Below are 21,625 nucleotides of genomic sequence, written 5' to 3'. Positions count from 1 at the left end.
AACAGAGCAATATTGCATCTCAAAAAAAAAAACAAAGAAAAAAGAAAAACGATCACTGACAGTTTAAGTCTGGCAGGGAAGCTGATGGGATGAAGGCAATTGATTCACCACACAGGGAAAGCCTGTGTGTATTATGCAGGGGTCTGGTTTTGATGCTTCTGGGTAAGTTATCCACTTGGTCTGTGAGGAAGGTTGAAGGCTCATTCATGCTGAACTATCAGAGGCCTTTCTTATCTTAGCTGTAACAAATGCACACTGTGAAAAGCAATCTTTTTTTATTTTTTGAGACAGAGTCTCACTGTATCGCCCAGGCTGGAGTGCAATGACATGATCTAAACCGCACCCTCTGCCTCCTGGGTTCAAGCGATTCTTGTGCCTCAGCCTCCCAAGTAGCTGGGATTACAGGTGTGTGCCACCACCCCTGACTGATTTTTGTATTTTTAGTAGAGACAGGATTTCACCATGTTAGCCAGGCTGGTCTCAAACTCCCGACCTCAAGTGATCCACCTGCCTCAACTTCCCACAGTGCCAGGATTACAGGTGTGAGCCACGGCACCCAGCCAAAGCAATCATTTAACTTATATTTGTCAGACAAGAGAGGTATGGAAAAACTGTGTGTAAAATCATTACATTAAAAATACTATCTTGAAGCCGGGTGCAGTGGCTCACGCCTGTAATCCTAGCACTTTGGGAGGCCGAGGCAGGTGGATCATGAGGTCAAGAGTTTGAGACCAGCCTGGCCAATATGGTGAAATCCCGTCTCTACTAAAAATACAAAAATTAGCTGGGCATGGTGGCGCACACCTGTAGTCCCAGCTACTCGGGAGACTGAGGCAGGAGAATCGCTTGAACCCGGGAGGCAGAGGTTGCAGTGAGCCAAGATGGCGACACTGCACTCCAGCCTGGCAACAGAGCAAAATTCCATCTCCAAAAAAAAAAAAAAAAAAAAAAAAAAACTGGTTGAGGATGTAGAAATGTAGGAACTGAACAATAAATGCAGAATAGTGTTATCAAATTCTATTCTGTGTGTTATCTACGATAGCCACTAGAGAATATCAGAGATAAAACTAGTGGTTCCAGATTAGGGGCAGGTGAGACATAGGGTAAGCGTAACAGGTGACAAAGCAGAACACAGTGCTGCTGCAAGCTGGGAAATGGGATGTGTCAAGAACCAACAAATGATAGGATGTACCCACCAAAAAAACCACCTTGCAGGAGATAGGGGAGTATAAATCCTGTAGAAAATGTCCTTAATTTGCCCCCTAAAAGGTACATTTATATCTCTAGGTCTCATTTGTTTAAGCAGCAAGCTACTGCATATGCAGTTGTTATTAGGCTCCTTTTGTTTGTTTGTTTGTTTGTTTGTTTTTGAGACAGTCTCACTCTGTCGCCCAGGCTGGAGTGCAGTAGTAGTACGATCTCTGTAAGCTCCGCCTCCCGGGTGCACACCATTCTCCTGCCTCAGCCTCCGGAGTAGCTGGGACTACAGACGCCTGCCACCACGCCCAGCTAATTTTTTGTATTTTTAGTAGAGACAGGGTTTCACCGTGTTAGCCAGGATGGTCTCGATCTCCTGACCTCGTGATCCGCCCACCTCGGCCTCCCAAAGTGCTGGGATTACAGGTGTGAGTCACCGTGCCCGGCCTATTAGGCTACATTTTAAAAGGTAAATCTTGCGAAATCTAAAATACCTAGAGTGCTGCTTCACCTTGCCAAGTCTCCTTTATTGTGCTATCAAGGGATTTGAACTGCAGTTCAATTATAACATAAAAGAGGTACTTTCAAAATCATGAATATATAGATGGTAAGAAGACCAGGCAGCCAAATCTCTCAGAAAATACTCATCTTGGAATGACCTTAACTTTAGGTCTCCCCTGCAGGAGTTTGCCTCGTTAATGTCTCCTTGGAGCAGCTTTTATCACTGAGACAGTATGACTTTTGAGGTCATTAAGTATAAGAGAAGAATGTTAAATACAAAATAGAAAAATTTGAAAAATATAGAGTCCACGAAACCTAGCATTAACATCTTAGCAAATGTTAGATAATATTTTTTTCAATAGATCTTATTTTTAAAAGCAATTTTAGGTTTACAGAAAATTGAACAGAAAATACACAGCTCCCATATACTTCCTGCCCCCACACATGCACAACTTTCCTCACCACCAACATCCCCCACCAGATCAAGAGAGTATTTTTGTTTGTTTGTTTGTTTGTTTGTTTTTGAGACGGAGTCTCACTCCGTAGCCCAGGCTGGGATTACAAGCATGAGCCACCACACCTGGCCATGTTTGTTTATTTATTATCTACTTCCTCCCTCTAGAATATAAGCTCTAGAAAGTCAGAGTCTTATTTGTTTTGTTTTGTTTTTGAGACGGAGTCTCACTCTGTCACCCAGGCTGGAGTGCAGTTGTGCAATCGTGGCTCACTACAACCTCCACCTCCCGGGTTCAAGCAATTCTCTCACCTCAGCTTCCTGAGTAGCTGGGATGACAGGTGCATGCCACCATGACCGGCTAATTTGTATATTTTTGGTAGAGATGGGGTTTCACCATGTTGGCCAGGCTGGTCTCGAACTCCGAACCTCAGGTGATCCACCCACCTCGGCCTCCCAAAGTACTGGGATTATAGGCGCGAGCCACTGTGCCTGGCCTGTTTTGCTTTTTGTTAGATATTTAGTGCCTTGAAGTTAAGGCCATTCTAAGATAGACTAGTACCTTCAGTAGAACATGACACACAGCGGGCACTCAAATATTTGTAGAGCCAATGAATATATCCTCCATATTGTCTAGTACAATGCTTGCTGGTCATAGAAGAGAGCACCAATAAATATGTTTTGATCAGTTGCCATAGGAGGGCCCATGATAGAAAACAATACCTTTCAGACTTATGATATGTTTTGAGTTCTACAATATGTTTTAAGTTCTATAAAATTTTGCTCTTCAGAGTTACTAGGAATTACAGTGATACAAGCTTATAGTATAAAATTTTTAAGGTAGTAAATAATTTATCTACACGTTTGCACAAACCTGTATTGCAACACTTTCTTAAAAGTGTCCTGTGCATAAGAAGGCACTTTAATTTTTTTTTTTTTTTTTTTTTTGAGGCAGAGCAGAGTCTCACTCTGCTGTTGGGGCTGGAATATGGTGGCACGATCTTGGCTCATTGCAACCCCTGCCTCCGGGTTCAAGCAATTCTCCTGCCGCAGCCTCCCAAAGTGCTGGGATTACAGGAGTGAGCCACCATGCTCAGTCTAAATATTTCTTAAAAATATTACATCCATGAATGAACTTTGCTGTTATCATGTCTTTTTGTGACTTCAGGAGCAAAACCAGGCCCTTGCAGATTTGCCTGAACAAAAGGTCCCAGAGTCATCTTAGGATTTCTCAGGGGATGTAATTTTGGCCACAGAAGCAAGCCCTCTTCAAGAGAATCACGTCCTAGGAAGCACTGTCTCATTTGATTGAGAGTAGGTAGAGAGGTGAGATGTTTGTTTCTTGTACCCACCTAACACTTTCAGAAATAAACTAGACAAATTAAAACGGTCAGAAGGCTGCATGGAAAACTGCTATTAAGAAATGGAGTCAGTTGGGCCGGGCACGGTGGCTCACGCCTGTAATCCCAGCACTCTGGGAGGCCGAGGTGGGCAGATCACAAGGTCGGGAGATCGAGACCATCCTGGCTAACATGGTGAAACCCCATCTCCACTAAAAATACAAAAAATTAGCCGAGTGTGGTGGTGGGCGCCTGTAGTCCCAGCTACTCGGGAGGCTGAGGCAGGAGAAGGGCGTGAACCTGGGAGGTGAAGCTTGCAGAGATCGCACCACTGCACTCCAATCTGGGTGACAGAGTGAGACTCCGTCTCAAAAAAAAAAAAAAAAAAAAAGAAAAAGAAATGGGGTCACTTGTTTGCAAGGTCACCAAGTATAAAATTCTCCTTTTTCTCAGGGTTCCTAGTATTAGTAGGTTGAATCTTTTGATGACCTAATTAATTTTATCAAAGAAGAGAGTGGGGGCTTTTTCATGTCTCCAAACCATAACCCTGCCTCTACCTGACAAATGGCTCTCAAAAGTCAAATGGGTACCAGACAAAGTGAGTTTTTGTGAATGAACTGTAAAGCTCAGACAGCTCATAGGAAGGGCACTATTCAGGGGCCCTCTGCTTATAATCTGAATTTGCTCAGGCTTTCAAATGGGTACAAGTTCATAGTAGCAACTGTAGCTCTAGCTTCACTGTTTGCGCTCCCACCTGCACACACACATAATGCCTGACTTCCAAAGATCTCCTATTTTCCCTCCAACTGTTTCTGGATTCCCTAGATGCTCTTCACATGTTCTCGCATATAAGCCTTCTTTTAAAAAGTAATTTATTTTTATTAAAATTTTTATGAGGTTAAATTAGCATAACGTATCAACCAGCCGGGCACGGTGGCTCACGCCTGTAATCCCAGCACTTTGGGAGGCCGAGGCAGGAGGATCACGAGGTCAGGAGATGGAGACCAACCTGGCCAACATGGTGAAACCCTGTCTCTACTAAAAATATAAAAAAAAAAAAAATTAGCCAGGCGTGGTGGCAGGCACCTGTAGTCCCAGCTGCTCAGGAGGCTGAGGCAGGAGAATGGCGTGAACCCAGGAGGCGGAGCTTGCAATGAGCTGAGACTGTGCCACTGCACTCCAGCCTGGGCGACGAGCAAGACTCCGTCTCGAAAAAAAAAAAAAAGAAAGTGAACACTTCAGTGGCATTTAGTACATTCATAATATTGTGCAACCAATACCTCTATCTAGTTCCAAAAGATTTCATCACTTTAAAAGGAAATCCCATACCCGTTAAGCCGTTGTCCTCTTCCAATTCCCTCCTTGTATTCCCTGGAAATCACCAAGTTATGCTACCTACTGGGGATGTTTCATGTAAATAGATCATACAGAATGTGACCTTTCATGTCTAACTTCTTTAACTTAGCATAATGTTTTTGAGGTACATCCATGTGGTAGCATATAGACGTACTTCATTCCTTTGTATGACTGAATGATGCTCCACTGTATTTATGTACCACAATTTGTTTATCCTTTCGTCCACTAATGTACACTTGGGCTGTTTCCACCTTTTGGCTATTTTGCATAATGCTGCTATGAACAGTTTGTACATGTACCAAGGCCTTCTCTTCCTGGATGAAGCCACTGTATTATGGGGGACCACAGAGTCTACCTCTTGGCATCGTTATTGCCCACCTGGGCACTCCCACCAGTGACCTCGATGGTACCTTGTGGTTCCAGGTTGTGTGGTTCTTATTTTGTGATTTGGGTTGTATTCTTAAAGCCTTGGTCCTTAGAAAAGAGGAGAAATTCCATGTAAAACATTGTATTTGTCTCATTCCTTTTGTCTCAGGCTCACGGAAGATGAGTGGAGAGAGGAAAGTAAGAAAGAAAATTCTGTAAGAAATTTTCAAAGGAAGCAGCTCTTTCTTTCTTACTTTCCTCTCTCCACTGGTCTTCAGTAAGCCTGAGACGAAAGGAATGAGACCAATGCAATGTTTTACATAGAATTTCTCCTCTTTTCTAAGGACCAAGGCTTTCTTATAGGTCACTATTGCTTCCTAGTTCTTTCTTAGGATGAGTCGTTTTCCAGCAAAATCTCAGTCTTCCTTTGCCACAGGTGTCAGTTTACCAGCCAATACCATTGACTTATTAGACTCAAGCTAGAGCCCCAGCTACACAGAGATAGAAAAGTTCACAATTAAGTCTTCAGTAAATTCATAAATGGCTACATCTTGACTTGAGATAATTTGACTATAACTAATAAATGTCTATTTATTTATTTGGGCATTTTTTTTTGCTTGTGGTGGTGATAGTTTGGATATTTTCTGCTTCAGATCTCATGTTGAAATTTGATCTCCAATGCGGGGGGTGGGGCCTGGTGGGCGGTGACTGGATCATGGGGGCAGATCCCTATGACCTGCTTGGTGCCGTAAGAACTGCTTGCTAAAAAGAGGTTTGCCTCCTCTCTCTCTCATCCTCTCTCTCCTTGTAATATACTGGCTCCCCTTTGCCTTCTGCCATGAGTAGAAGCTCCCTGAAGCCCTCACCAGTTGCAGATACTGGTACTATGCCATGCTTCTTGTACAGCCTGTAGAACTGTGATCCAAATAAACCTTTTTTTTTTCTTTGAGACAGGGTCTCACTCTTTCATCCAGGCTGGAGGGCAGTGGTGCGATCTTGGCTTACTGCAATCTGTGCCCCTGGGCTTCAGGTGATCCTCCTACCTCAGCCTCCTAAGTAGCTGGGACTACAGATATGTGCCACCATGCTTTGCTAATTTTGTATTTTTTGTAGAGACAGGGTTTCACCATGTTGCCCAGGCTGGTCTTGAACTTCTGAGCTCAAGTGATCTGCCCACCTTGACCTCCCAAAATGTTGGAATTACAGGCGTGAGCCACCATGCCTGGCCCACCTGTTTTCTTTATAAATTACCCAGCCTCAGGTATTCCTTTATAGCAACACAAACAGACTAAGGCGGATTGTTTTAAAATGTCCAGAAAGTCACGCCTGTAATTCCAGCACTTTGGGAGGCTTAGGTGGGTGGATCACGAGGTCAGGAGTTCAAGACCAGCCTGACCAACATTGTGAAACTCCGTCTCTACTAAAAAAATACAAAAAGTAGCCGGGCATGGAGGCATGTACCTGTAATCCCAGCTACCAAGGAGGCTGAGGAAGGAGAATTGCTTGAACCCGGGAGGTGGAGGTTGCAGTGAGCCAAGATTGTGCCACTGCACTCCAGCCTGGGCAACAGAGCGAGACTCAGTCTCAAAAAAAAAAAAAAAAAAAAAAAAAAAAAGTCCAGAAACTTGACGCTGTTTGCTACAAAAAGTGGAGCCTCATTTTTCTCCTGTTGTATATGCGCCATTCTCAGTGACTTTCTTCTAATTAATAGAATATGATGGTGTGACTTCTGAGGCTTCTTTCTTGCTCTCCTTCTGATACTTCTTGCTCTGGGGAAAGCCAGCAAAGCACCAAGTGATGGAGCTCCTCAAAAAGCCTGGGTAAGGGCCGGGCACAGTTCTTCATGCCTGTAATCCCAGTGCTTTGGGGGGATGAGTTGGGAGGATAGCTTGAGGCCAGGAGTTTGAAACCAGCCTGGGCAACATAGCGGGACTCCCATCTCTATCACAAACATACACACACACACACCCACAAACAAAACCAACTTAGCCAGGCATGGCAGTGTGTGCCTGTAGTCCCAACTGCTTGGAAAGCTGAGGTGGGAGGATCACTTTAATCCAGGAGCTCAAGGTTGCAGTGAGCTATGATTGCACCACTGCATTCCAGCTTGGGCAACTGAGTGAGACCTTGTCTCAAAAAAAAAAAAAAAAAAAAGGAACTGAGGCCTTCTGCTGACAGCCATGTAAGTAAGGCATCTTAGAATCAGATCCTCCAGGCTCAGCCAAGCCTTCAGATGATAGCAGCCCAGGCAACATCTTGACTGAAACCTCATAAAGAGACTGGGCCAGAACCACTGAGCTACACCCTGAATTCCTGGCCCACATACATTTTAAAATAATTTTTTAAGCTGTTGACTTTCAGAGTGGTTTGTTACACAGAAATATATAATTAGTATATTTGTTTCTTGAATGAGCTGGACTTTGTAGGGCACAAACAGAAAATAATGTTATTCTTTATTACCTTTTCTCCTATAAACTTGTTTGCTCTATTTGTTCTTTGCTGTCCCAGGATGAAACAGTAGGAACTTGCTTAACTTCTCTGAATACGCTTAGATATTAGAAAGTCCATTTTAGTCTAAAAGTTATAACTTCTAACTCTTATTCAATTAAACTACACTCCTCTGCCAGCCAAGGCCTATTTCAGGCCTAAAAGCCTGCAGTTGGGAAGAAAACTTGGCTCACCTCTTTATTTCACATCTTGCTCTATTACTTTTCCCCCACTCACAAGGCTATCTCTGATGCCTCCATGGGTAGGAGTCAGAGTAGAGAAAGGAGGCCAGGTAAGAATCAGGAAAGGCCTTAATTGACTGCTTTGGCTGTAATCTGGCTTTTGTGCCTTCTGGAAATGGAACAGTGGTATGTGGGAATTGGCCTGCACTGACTCATAAGAGCTGACAGTTAAATTAGTTAAATCAGGGATTTTTGCAAGGAGGTTAAATCCAGCCATCATTATAATTAAATGACAAGGACAGGCATGGTGGCTCACTCCTTTAATCCCAGCACTTTGTGAGGCGGGTGGATAACTTGCGCCCAGGAGTTTGAGACCAGCATGGGCAATATGGCCAAACCCTGTCTCTACAAAAAATATTAATACGAAAATTATCCAGGTATGGTGGTACATGCCTGTAGTCCCAGCTACTCGGGAGGCTAAGGTGGGAGGATTTCTTGTGCCCGGGGGACAGAGGTTGCAGTGAGCTGAGACTGTGCACTCCAGCCTGGGTGACAGAGTGAGATCCTGTCTCAAAAAAAAAAAAAAAAGAAGGAAACCAAAACAACAAAAACAAAAAACAATGAAATTACATATAAACTTATAATTAAATAAATGTATTCTACTCATTAATAATAAATACTCATTACCTCCAATAATTTAACTACATTTACGATTACCTATGCTCTTATCTTGAGTTTACTTATATCTAATTGTAGATGCAGGGTGGAAATACTCCATATAATGATGTTCTGTTGTGCATCTTTTCTCAACTCCATGTTCAGTGACATCACATTAGTAACTTGAAGTTGGCCTTGGTGGGAGTCAAGAACCATGGAATCATAATGCAGGCATCAGAAACACTTCATATATGGGCTGTTTTCCTAGAGATCTGGTTGTGAAATCTTTACTGGAATACCAAATGCAAATTTATGTTCTCATGGAATGCTCGTGCTGGGAAATATGGTATATTCCAAATACAGATCTCTGTTTTCACGGGATGTTTCTGCTGAGAAATATGTTTCCTGGAGTTCACTGGACATGGATCCTGTCTGGTTTACCTGGCCATTGAGTCATTCTCTGTCAGGGGTACTGCATCCCTCTAGGCAGCCCTAGTGGACAGAATCCCTCATGTCATAAGAAACCCATTATGGCTCTTTCCTCTAAGATCCACTTCTGGCCCATGAGAAATTCATCTTCATTTGCCCTGCCTGGAAGTACAGGCCGTTCCCATCCAAGTTCCATTTCCTTATCCTGCTGTCAGTGTAGCAAGCCTCCTGTAGCCTCTAGCTGTAGCCTCACCCCAAGACTGGGGCACCAGTGTCCCTTAAACTTGAGAGAATATATGCCAAGATCTTTGTATGCTCTCTCAAAGTGCCCACCTCCTGCTTTGCTTGGCTTGAGAAGGGAAGAAGCATACCACCCAAATCCCTGTGGGGATACTGATAGTGATATTCAGATCATGTGATAACTCTTCAGATAAATTCATACTTACCCATCTCTTCAACTCCTCTTATGGGTTCTTAGTCTACATATACAGGCTGGATATGCGTGCTGTGCTGATGGTGAAGCTGGCTAAGACACACTTTTTATAAGTCCCACATAGATAGTCTAATACCTCACGTTACACTATGACTATCTTTGCTAACTATTTTTTGTTCTGTGCTTTCATTATTAAGCAAACAGGCTTGCTGCCTGATGCACATGGAAGCCAATAACCATGGCACCGGCTTTTGAGAAAAGAAAGGCTTTATTGCAAACTGGCCAGTAAGGAGATAAGAGCCAAGTTCAAATCCATCTCCCTGATTTGGAGTTTGGGGCAAGTTTATGGGCTCAGAGAGCAAGGCAAAGGGATTTGGAAATGTTGGCTTGGCAGGGTCTGATTGGAAGGCTTCAAATTTGACCATTTACCAAATTATGGCATTCAGGTTCAGGTCATGTCCCAGTCTTGATGGTCTGAGGAGAGAAATCGTTGGTTCCAGGTATCGTTAAGGTCAAAGCTTTTTCTACTGTGCATGCCCAGGCAACATGACCTTCAGTTTTTGGCTCTGTTATACCTATAAGGTAACTCAACATTTTATTATCAACAGAGTAGACCTAGTTTGGGCTGGTCCTGCCACTGTACTTTGAGGGACTCTGTTCAAAGCAGAAGAAAAGAAAAGTCATATCTAATAACATGTTACACATATCACGGCCTCAGTCTTTTTTTTTTCCAAATCTTTTTCCTTGGGGCTTAAGGCAATCTGGGATGTTCACTGGTCCCAGGGAGTATGAGGCTCAGGCTGAGTTGTTCACTTAGTGACAAGAAGCAGATAGGCGTTTAAGTGCTGGTGCAAAACTTCCCCTTTACCCTCTGAAGGTTCACTGAAAAATCAACTCACGAAAGACAGGTTAATAGGTGAAATGGCATACAAATGTATTAACATGTACCAAGCTGCCTGCCATTTGAGTGGCCCATGCCAGCAGACTACAGCATGGTAATGTAAAGAATCACAGAGTGATTACCCCAAGCAGAAAATGGGGCACAAAAGCTTATAGAACCTCTTAAGGTTACAGAAAGAATGGAGGGTTTGATTGTGGCAAAACAGGTTTTGGTGGCAAAATAGGTTATAGTTGGGGAAGAAGAGGACTGGCTAGAAAAGATAGTCTTGTTATGTAGAGGAAATCTCACAGATAGCAGCCCTCAGAGAGAATAGATGGTAAATATTTCTTGCAGATCTTTAGAGGTATCAGATTCTCAGTTACTCTTCCTTAGATTTGGACAAGAGAGGGCCTCTGAGAAAGCCTGGCTATATCAATGCAGATTTTCTCTACAGATGCAACTCTCCCCAACAAAAAGACAGCTTTTCAACTGTTCTCGTATTTCCAGCCCTTCTGAATAGCCATCTTGAAATATGTTAAAGAATTCTGTTTTGGGGTGAAATATTTTGGTTTCCCTCAGTGCAAATTACGAGAAAGAGCCAATGTTGTACTGGGTGAGTGGTATCTGATATCAGGAGCAGAGTACAAGTCAAACGATATTGTTCGGATTTGTGTCTCCACCCAAATCTCTTGTCAAATTGTGATCTTCAGTTGGACAGGGGCCTGGTGGGGGGGTGACTGGATCATAGGGACAATTTCCCCCTTGGTCTTCTCACAATAGTGAGTGAGTTGTCACAAGATCTGGTTGTTTAAAAGTGTGTAGTACCTTCTAGAAGTTCTCCCTCCTACTCCAGTGATATAAGACATGCCTGCTTTTCCTTTGCCTTCCACCATGATTGAAAGTTTCCTGAAGCCTCCCCAGCCACGTTACCTGTACAGCCTGTGGAACTGTGAGTCAACGTAACATTTTTTTTCTTTATAAATTACCCAGTCTCAGGTCATTCTTTATAGCAATGCGAGAATGGACTAATACAGAAAATTGGTACTGAGGAGTGAGGCATTGCTATAAAGATACCTAAAAATGTGGAAGTGACTTTCGAACTAGGTAAGGGGCAGAGGTTGAAACAGTTTGGAGGGCACAGAGGAAGAAAGGAAGATGAGAAAAAGTTTGGAACTTCCTACAAAGTTGTTAAATTCTTGTGACCAAAATGCTGAGCGTGATATGGACGATGAAGTCCAGGCTGAGGCGGTCTCAGATGGAGAAGAGGAACTTACCAGGAACTGGAGCAAAGATCGCTTTTGTTATGCACTAGCAAAGAGGTTGGAAGCATTGTGCCCCTGCCCTAGAGATCTGTGAAACTTTGAACTTGAGAGTGATAATTTAGAGTAACTGGCTGAAGACATTTCTAAGCAGCAAAATGTTCAAGACATAGCATGGCTGCCTCTTACAGCCTATGCTTATATTCATGAGGAAAGCAATGACCTGGAATGAGATAAAAGGGAAGCAGAGTGTAAAAGGATAGAAATTTGCAGCCCAGCCATGTGGTAGAAAAGAAAAAACAATTTTCTGGGGAGGAATTCAAGCTGGTTGCAGAAATTTGCATAAGTAAAGAGGACCCTAATGTTAATAGCCAAGACAATGGGGAAAAATGCCTTGAAGGCATTTCAGAGACCTTCAATGGCAGCCTCTCTCATTACAGGCCTGGAGGCCTAGGAGCAAAAAATGGTTTTACAGTCTGGGTCCAGGGCCCCACTGCCCTGAGCAACCTCAGGACACTGCTCCCTGCATCCCAGCCACTCCGGTCTCAGCCGTGGCTAAAAGGGCCTGAGATACATCTCAGGCCACTGCTTCAGAAGGTGCAAGTCACAAGCCTTGGTGGCTTCCATATAGTGTTAAGCCTGCAGGTGCACAGAGGGCAAGAGTTGAGGCTTGGGAGCCTCTGCCTAGATTTCGGAGGATGCATGGAAATGCCTGGGTGTTCAGGCAGAAGTCTGCTGTGGGGGCAGAGCCCTCATGGAGAACCTCTACTATGGCAGTGCAGAGGGGAAACGTGGGCTTGGAGTCCTCACACAGAGTCCAAGTGGAGCCATCCTCCAGAACCCAGAATGGATCCATCGACAGCTTGCATCGTGCAGCTGGAAAAGCTGCAGGCACTCAATGCTAGCCCATGAAGGCAGCTGAGGGAGCTGCACCCTGGAGAGTCACAGGGTCAGAGATGCCTAAGGCCTTGGGAACCCACCCCTTGCATCAGTGCGGCCTCAATGTGAGACATGAATTCAAAGGAGATTATTTTGGAGCTTTCATATTTAAGGACTGCCCTGCTGGCTTTCAGACTTGCATAGGGCCTATAGCCCCTTTATTTTAGCTGATTTTTCCCTGTTGCAATGAGTTTATTTAATCATTGCCTGTACCCTCATTATATCTTGGAAGTAATTAACTTGTTTTTTATTTTATAGGTTCATAAGCAGAAGGGACTTGCCTTTTCTCAGATAAGATTTTGGACTGTGGACTTTTGAATTAATGCTGAAATGAGTTAAGACTTGGGGAACTGTTGAGAAGGGATGATTGTATTTTGCTATGTGAGAAGGACATGAGATTTGGGAAGGGCCAGGAGCGAATGATATGGTCTGGATTTGTGTCCCTGCCCAAATCTCAGGTGGAATTATAATCCCTGGTGTTGGAGGAGAGGCTGGGTGGGAGGTGATTGGATCATGGGGGGAGACTTCCCCCTTGCTAATCTTGTGATAGCAAGTGAGTTTTCATGAGATCTGGTTGTTTATTTATTATTTACTTATTTATTTATTTTTGAGACAGGGTCTGGCTCTGTCACCCAGGCTGGAGTGCAGTGGCATGATCTGGGCTCACTGCAACCTCTGCCTTCCAGGCTTAAGCAATTCTGTCATCTCAGCCTCCCAAGTAGCTGGGTGATATGGTTTGGCTCTGTGTCCCCACCCAAATCTCATCTTGAATTTTATTCCCATAATTCCCACATGTTGTGGGGGGCACCTGGTGGGAGATAATTTGAATCATGGGGGTGGTTCCCCCATACTGTTCTCATGGTAGTGAATAAATCTCACAGGATCTGATGGTTTTATCAGGGAATTTCACTTTTGCATCCTTCTCATTTTCTCTTGCTGCTACCAGGCAGGAGGCACCTTTCACCTCCTGCCATGCGTCTGAGGCCTTCCCAGCCATGTGGAACTGTAAGTCCAATTAAATCTCTTTTTCTTCTCAGTCTCGGGTATGTCTTTATCAACAGCATGAAAACAGACTAATACATTGGGACTACAGGCATGTGCTACCATGCTTGGGTAATTTTTGCGTTTTTTGTAGAGACAGGGTTTTGCAATGTTGCCCAGGCTGTTCTCAAACTCCTGAGCTCAAGAGATCCACTCGCCTTGGCCTCCCAAAGTGCTGGGATTACAGGTGTGAGCCACCACGCCTGGCCTCTGGTTGTTTAAAAGTGGATAGCAACTCCTCCATTGCTCTCTCCCTCCTACTCCAGCCATATAAGACGTGGCTGCTTTCCCTTCAGCTTCCACCAAGATTGAAAGTTTTCTGAGGCCTCCCCAGCCACGTTATCTGTACAGCCTGTGAAACTGAGTCACTTAAACCTCTTCTGTTTATAAGTTACCCAGTCTCAGGTAGTTCTTTATTGCAATGTGAAAATGAACTAATCCACCAAAGATGGGAGATGAGGGAACAAGTTAGAAGCTGAGGTCAAGACCACATTGGGAAGTGGGTGTGGCTGTCAATGAGCTCCTCATTACTATGCCCTGGTTGGCTGGCATGGGCCACTAATCTGGCAGGGGGCTTGGTCAGCTGCTTGAAGGCACAGGTTGGGCATAGACAGTGCCATTTTAAATTGCTCAGGAGCCAATCAGATGGGCCTTTTGCTTTCTTATCCAATTCCCTACCAATTATGCCTTCAACAATAAGATACAATAGGAAGTGATACCCAAGTGAGATCATTTTCAAAATCACCATTGATTTGGTTTGCAGCATGGTACAGAGTACCAAGAGATGTAAACCAAAAATAAAATTCCCTGATCAACTGAATCAACCCCTCCTTTCGGCCAAGGACATTCCAAAGTTAACCAGAAAAACTATTTCAGGCCGTGATGGGAAGTGAGGGTCAGACATGATTCATTATACCGTCCTCCCTTTGGAATTCAGGCACAGCTGACCAGCATTAACATTAAAATAGAGATCTTAAGACTGATGAAACACACTTTTTGTAGCAATAAGACACCAAATTTCAGCCTGACTCTAGTATGGCATCACATGACAGATAGTGGGCCTTGAAAGAACTCAAAGTATTTTACCTCAAAATATATTACTTTGACGGAGGATACTAGAGAAATGCATTTAGTTTCGGTATCTGCTAACTTAGCAAATACCTGCCCAATTTGATAATCAGTTTTGTCTATAACATGATTTCCCTAAGGGCAGACCCCATGTCTTTTGTAGTAGTTCCACAATACCGCCACACTGGTAGACATCAAGTGGACACTCAATAGTTTTTTTTTTTTTTGAGACGGAGTTTCGCTCTTGTTGCCCAGGCTGGAGTGCAATGGCACAATCTCGGCTCACGGCAATCTCTGCCTCTCGGGTTCAAGCTACTCTCCTGCCTCAGCCTCCTGAGTAGCTGGGATTACAGGCATGCACCACCACGCCAGGCTAATTTTGTATTTTTAGTAGAGACGGGGTTTCTCCATGTTGGTCAGGCTGGTCTCCAACTCCTGACCTCAGGTGATCCGCCTGCCTTGGCCTCCCAAAGTGCTGGGATTACAGGCGTGAGCCACCGTGCCCAGCCAATACTTTCTAATCTACTGAAAGCTTTTCTCCCTTACTTAAATGCCCTTAGGTTTTCATCACATACAAATTAAAAACTCTCTTGCCTAGTTTCCAAAGCATGCTTCAGTCTCCCCAGAACTCACCTGACCTGTCTTATTTCCCACTGCTTCTCTACATGTATGCCAAACCAGTTTTACACTTGCCTATGAACACAACTTTTTTGTCTTGGTCATCATAGTTTTACTCACTTGGAAAAAAATCCTTTTCCCCCCTTATTAAAATCCTACCCATCACTGAAATCAAGCTCAGATTTCACCACTTTTTAAAAGTCTTCTCTATCAGTATCTACCTGAATAGGTCACTCCAGGACTCTGGTCCATCCCCTCATGGGCATGACAACAAGTGGGGTACATAGTTGGCTGGGGCAAAATTAATGTGAGTAGAGTGAATTTAGGCCAAGCTTGAAGATTGCAACCGAGGAGCATAGATTCAAGTTGCCTTGAATATACGCACTGATTAGCAGCCACCTTCAAGCAAACACTGCCTAGGGATGCTTATTCTATGGATGTTGGGAACTTTTATTCAAATCTCTGTGAATATATTACTCCTCCAACTTGCCAGTAAACCCCCTGAAACTTATGACTTGATTGCATGCAATAACCCTTAATACTTTAGATATCTCAGAACCTCCCAAGTTTATGACGTTCACTACAGCATGATTTACTCCATAAAATGCAGTAAGGTGGCCAGGAGCGATGGCTCATGCCTGTAATCCCAGCACTTTGAGAGGCCGAGGTGGGCAGATCATTTGAGGTCAAGAGTTCGAGACCAGCCTGGCCAACATGGTGAAACCCTGTCTCTACTAAAAATACAAAAGTTAGCCGGATGATAGTGGTGCATGCCTGTAATCCCAGCTACTCGTGAGGCTGAGGCAGGAGAATCACTTGATCCTGGGAGGCGGAGGTTGCAGTGAGTCGAGATCGAGCCACTGCACTCCAATCTGGGTGACAGAGTGAGATCCCGTCTCAAAACAAAACAAAACAAAACAAACAAACAAAAAAAACGTTGTAAGGTTCAAATTCAAAATAAGTCTTTTATATACGATAATTTTTAAAAATTGTCAACCTCAATCCATTTAATTACATCTTAGAAGGAAATCAAATCAACAAACATTTGTCAAGCTGATCATGTGCCCAGCATTCTGGTAGGTACTGCAGAAAATAAGATGATATAGAGTACTCTTCTGACAGACTGAATATAGAAATGGACAATGACCAGAACATATATAAAAATAGAACTCTGACCTACAACCTCTCCAGGAACTAGTCCAGAAAGACAACAGCTATTTCTGCATTAATCATCCCAGGACTTGATCAACTGCCAGTTTCCTTAGTTTTTGTCCTGTTTCCAACTTAGGACCAACCAGAGAAAGCCAAATATGTATCCCCAACTGACCACATAGGATGCCGTGCTTCCACTTAACCTGCCTCCAGCCAGCAACATCAAATCAGGGCATACCTGAAGTCTTTCCTTTTTTCACATTATAAAGCTTTCACACTCTCCTGCCTGCCTTCCGATCTCTGAAAAACACAAGTGATGGTGGCTGACAGCTTTCCTACAGCAAGCTTTGAATAAATATCCTTTGCTTGTACTCATTTGAGTGTTCTCCATTTATTTCTGCTCTTGGAATTACAGAATTATTATAGGTGGTTTCAATTATTAATTTATACCCCCAAAGACTCAAGATATAGTCATTTATAATTTTATTAGGGCTGGGATTTGAATTATACTATTTGAGACTGATATATGGCAGTTAGTGACTGCCCTGTACACACATATGACTTTGCTTTTATATTCACACTGTGACACATGCACCTTACTGGGGAAATTATACTCTCTAGAGTGTATTTTGGGGGATTATTTTTGAAGGCATTGAACTTAACACCTTATGTATCTTAAGGGTCTGCTATTGAGAAATTTCAAGAGTGATCGACTTTGAAGAGTAAAGAGGAAATTAATAAAATTAAAAGATTAAGCCTGTGGGACTTAGAAAAATAGTGCTACTCTGTTGACCTAAAAGGAAGAAGCTGAAGCAAAATTAATATAAGTAGAGTTAATTTGGGTCAAGCTTGAAGATTGCAACCTAGGAGCATATATTCAAGTTGCCTTGAATATACACACCATTAGCAGCCACCACAGGTGAATCTTTATTATTTATTTATTTATTTTGAGACAGAGTCTCGCTCTGTTGCCCAGGCTGGAGCCAATGGCACCATCTCGGCTCACTGCCACCTCCGCCCCCAGGTTCAAGAGATTCTCCTGCCTCAGCCTCCTGAGTAGCTGTGATTACAGGTGCATGCCACCACACCTGGCTAATTTTTGTATTTTTAGTAGAGACAGGGTTTCGCCACGTTGGTCAGGCTGGTCTTGAACTCTTGACCTCGTGATCCGCCTGCCTCGGCCTCCCAAAATGCTGGGATTACAGGCGTGAGCCACTGCGCCTGGCCCACAAGGGAATCTTTAAAGGCAAAAAAGGGAACAAGGAGTGGGCTGATACCACGTTGTGTACAGAAATTCTTATTGGTTTATGGAAATAACATTTATTAGTGATTGGTTACATTGTTAAGCTATAGGATGTGGGTTATACTGTCCAATGGGACATTAGGTTAATTTATAGCTACTTGTAGCATAAGCAAGTAGTTTCAAGAGATGAATACATAGCACAAGGGAGAAGTAGGATGTGATTGTTGTCTCCTTTTAATGTTCCTCTGGGCCTGACAGTTTAAAATAACTACATTCCTCAGATAAAAATAATTTTCTTTTCTCACTACTAAATGACAGAAATGAAGACTTCAGAAAGGAATTAAGTATGAGGAAAAGATCAAGAGACAGCAGGATGTTCAAGTTCATTGAACAAACATTGACTGCCAGCTAGAGAATAGTAAGCACTATTCTAGATGCTGAGGATAATAGTGAAGAACAAAATAGACCAAAATCCTTGCTCTTGTGGAACTTATCTTTGAAATTATACAGCTGAAGATTTAGCCTTGGGTAACACAGTGAAATAAGGACGAAAAAAGGAATGCATGAGATGCTCAGGATGGTGCCAAAGCACAGAAGCACACTAGGGCCTATGTTACAGCAGTCCAGTGGAATTTCCCTTAAAGAAACCAGGGACAGGGAAAAGACATTAATGGAAGTTAAACTGTGTTTTGAGACTCGCTGAAGACAGTCTGCCGGAATTACTTTATCCGTTACAAGAATATCCACAGCTTGTCCTTTGACAGATGGTCTGGAAACAGGTGGTAATAATGGTAACTTAACAAAGTACTATCATTTACAATATTTTAATTCAGAAACCCATATTTATAGAAGAAACTAAGGCACAGTAGAGAGTGGAATAATCCTCAGGATTACATAACAAGTTGTAGTCAGATTAAGCATTGGTATCCAGCTTTCCTGACTCTTAGATTCTGAGAGAGATTTATAATGCTCTTATTTTTTAAGACTATACATCAAATATGTAGCATAAAGAATTCTTAGGCGTATTATGGGCTGATACCCTAAAGAATGCTAATGAAATAAAAAACAAACTGGTGCCAGACTAATGTGATTAATGTCTGCAACCAAATTTCCCCTAAGTAGTAATACCAAGTAGTTGGTTAAGGATTTATTTATTTATTTATTTATTTATTTATTTATTTTGAGACGGAGTCTTGCTTTGTCACCCAGGCTGGAGTGCAGTGGCGCGATCTCGGCTCACTGCAAGCTCCGCCTCCCGGGTTCACGCCATTCTCCTGCCTCAGCCTCCCGAGTAGCTGGGACTACAGGTGCCCGCCACCACCCCCGCCTAATTTTTTGCATTTTTTTAATAGAGACGGGGTTTCACCGTGTTAGCCAGGATGGTCTCGATCTCCTGACCTCGTGATCCGCCTGCTTCGGCCTCCCAAAGTGCTGGGATTACAGGCATGAGCCACCGCGACCGGCCTGGTTAGTTCTTTTTTTTACTCTGCACAATAGGTTTCTGAATGATTTATTAGAGGTGTTTGATGCTGATAGTTTGAAACTGATTCGATCAATTAAAAATGTTCATTGGTATTGTTTTATTAGTTGCTAGAATATGCATTCAACTTCAGTGAAACGAGACTTAAAAGGTAAGAGGTGCACTACATCGTGACTACAGGAGTAAGAAAATTTAATTTCTTCACACCATCTGACCAAGATGTTAAATTACAGAACCCTTTAGTCTTGTTTTTGTTTTCTAGATAGAAATCAAGATGCTGGACAAACCTTTCTCATGGAATAGTCAAAATATTTAAGGAACAAATCTATACAGTTTGATAACTGCCAACATTTGTCAGGGCGTGGTGGCTCATGCCTGTAATTCCAGCACTTCGGGAGGTCGAGGCGGGCGGATCACTTAAGACTAGGAGTACGAGACCAGCCTGGCCAACATGGCGAAACCCTGTCTCTACTAAAAAATATAAAAATTAGCCGGGCATTGGTGGCTTGCGCCTGTAGTCCCGGCTATACTGGAAGCTGAGGCTGGAGAATCGCTTGAGCCCGGGAAGCAGAGGTTGCAGTGAGCTGTGATTGTGCCACTGCACTGCAGCCTGGGTGGCAGAGAAAGACCCTGTCTCAAAACAAACGAACGAACAAAAAATTGCTAACGTTTGTGAGGTTCTTATTATGTGCCATGAATTGATCCACGTCCTTCACATATGTAAACTCATGCAATCCTAGCATACACACAAAAAACGAACGTGGCAGGTACTATCATTATCGTAGACAAGGAAACCGAGGACCAGAGAAGTTGAAGTAGCTTGGCCTAGGATGTAGCTTGTAACTCCTAGAGCTGAGATCTTGTTTATATACAAAAGGTTTCAAGAATCAAAAGTACTCTAAGCCACTTTGCGTTTCGGCCGTCATCGAGAAAGGGATATCCAAAGTTTCAGGTTCGCAGTTTGTGAAACGGAACGGCCAGCTTTCGTTCTAAGGCGGGCGGAGGTTTAGCCACTCCCTCGTCCTTTGCTCTGCCCCAGACACCCACGCTCGGTTCCTCTTCTTCCTCCACCTCGCCCTACTTCCCTTCTTCCTATCTTCTCTCTTCTTTCGCCTCGCCGCCGCGAGCCCTCGCTCGGTGCCCAGCGCCTCGCATTACTTCCCCCAGCTCCGCCAAGCCTCGCTGCACACGCGCCCACGCCCAGTCCGCCGTCGCGCCTCTATGACGTCACCCGCGCGCCACCGCTTTCGGGCTGGGGACTCGGGGCGGGGCTGCGCGGAGGGCAAGCCGGGGGCGGGGCCGGGGCCAGAGCAGAACTCCGGGCCTCCGCGGCCATAGCTGACTGTGCCGTCCCTTCCCCTCACCCGCTCCACGCCCTCCTGGGCCGAGTGGAGTTGGGTGGTGTCAGGAGCCTCTCCCTGAGGGGCACCGCGGCTTCAGGAGCTGGGCCTCCAGTGCGGCGCGATGTCAGGCGCGGTGACAGCTCTGTGAGTCCGAGGCCGCGGCCGTGGCGCTGGGCGGCTGCGGGGCCTGACCGGTCCGCTCATGGTGCCGCCACGACGCCATCGCGGGGCAGGAAGGCCAGGTAGGCAGGCAGGGAAGGGCCCCGACATCACCGGAGCCCAAACCGGGACGGAGTGCCCACCAGCAGCACCACCTCCTGCCCTTGGTGGCAGCAGGAGCGCCTTGACCGAAACCGTGAAGGTCTCTAGGGGCGGAGGGAGCGGGAGCTGACAGGGGCGCCCGGCTCGAGCCCTGCGCCCACCGCTGGCAATTGAGGAAGCCGTGCGTGCGCCCTCGCCTCGGCTCCCCGGGGAGGCGTCGCTGCCTTAACTGTCTTCCCCGCTCCAAAACAGAAGGATGATTCCTTTTCCCAGCTGTTTCTTTTTAAATGACTGGATGTTTTGACAGAGGTGGGTGGAGGAGCATGGAGAATCCTTTTCTTTTACCACTTGAAGAGATTGGAAAGGTGCCTTCAAGACCCACAGCAAATCACTTACTCTCCGATAACCAAATTCCACTCCAGCAGATCAGGGACAGAAAAGACACTTTTAGAAACAGTGTCTAGACGCTGTCCCCAGGGATGGATTCCTCTGGATGGAGAGGTGAATGGAGTTCCGTATTTGTGAAACTCAGAGAAGCTATTTTCTAGTAGTTAACTCTTCTTAAATGTGCCGTATGTTGTATATTACTCCCCCTCCCTGTCCGCACCGTATCGCGTATCTAAGTATAATCTGAAGCGTGCAGTGGATACCATGAAAGTACTGAGAAAGGTGGCAAGTATGTTTAACACAATTTGGTCCTTTTCATTGATTTGCTTTGAGTTTGAAGATGAAGAGTAAAAAACGATGTGATGAATCTTACCTTGCGTTATTCACGTTTTCATAGCATAATTTCATGGTTGTTTTTAGGCGTGCTGAGTTCTTCACCTCCTTTTAGACTGAGATCTGCCAAGTTTTCCGGCATTGCTCTTGAGGATCTCAGAAGGGCTCTTAAGACAAGGTAGATTCCACGTTTATCCTCTATGTAACTTTCACACTGAA

General features: G+C 44.3%; 1 protein-coding gene across 11 annotated transcripts in view; it reads left to right on the top strand.

Annotated features, from left to right (window-relative positions):
* SLC35F5 (solute carrier family 35 member F5) overlaps window positions 1-21,625 on the top strand; it is a 116,770-nt gene that overhangs the window by 46,474 nt on the left and 48,671 nt on the right. For 6 of the 11 annotated variants that reach the window (XM_063595102.1, XM_063595098.1, XM_063595099.1 and 3 more), the window contains 2 exons: window positions 18,955-19,069; window positions 21,494-21,584. In XM_063595102.1, coding sequence (XP_063451172.1) covers window positions 19,048-19,069; window positions 21,494-21,584 — 113 coding nt within the window. In that variant the 5' untranslated portion in view covers window positions 18,955-19,047. Of the gene's footprint in view, window positions 1-665; window positions 3,479-13,422; window positions 13,486-13,567; window positions 19,070-19,151; window positions 21,188-21,493; window positions 21,585-21,625 lie in introns of those variants that run through there. The other 5 variants (XM_063595097.1, XM_063595104.1, XM_063595095.1 and 2 more) reach the window with 5 other exon arrangements.

This window comes from Pan paniscus, chromosome 13 (assembly GCF_029289425.2).
Source record: "Pan paniscus chromosome 13, NHGRI_mPanPan1-v2.0_pri, whole genome shotgun sequence".
Lineage (NCBI taxonomy): Eukaryota > Metazoa > Chordata > Mammalia > Primates > Hominidae > Pan > Pan paniscus.
Note: the sequence above shows the minus strand (reverse complement) of the source record. Positions and strands in the feature narration are given on the sequence as shown.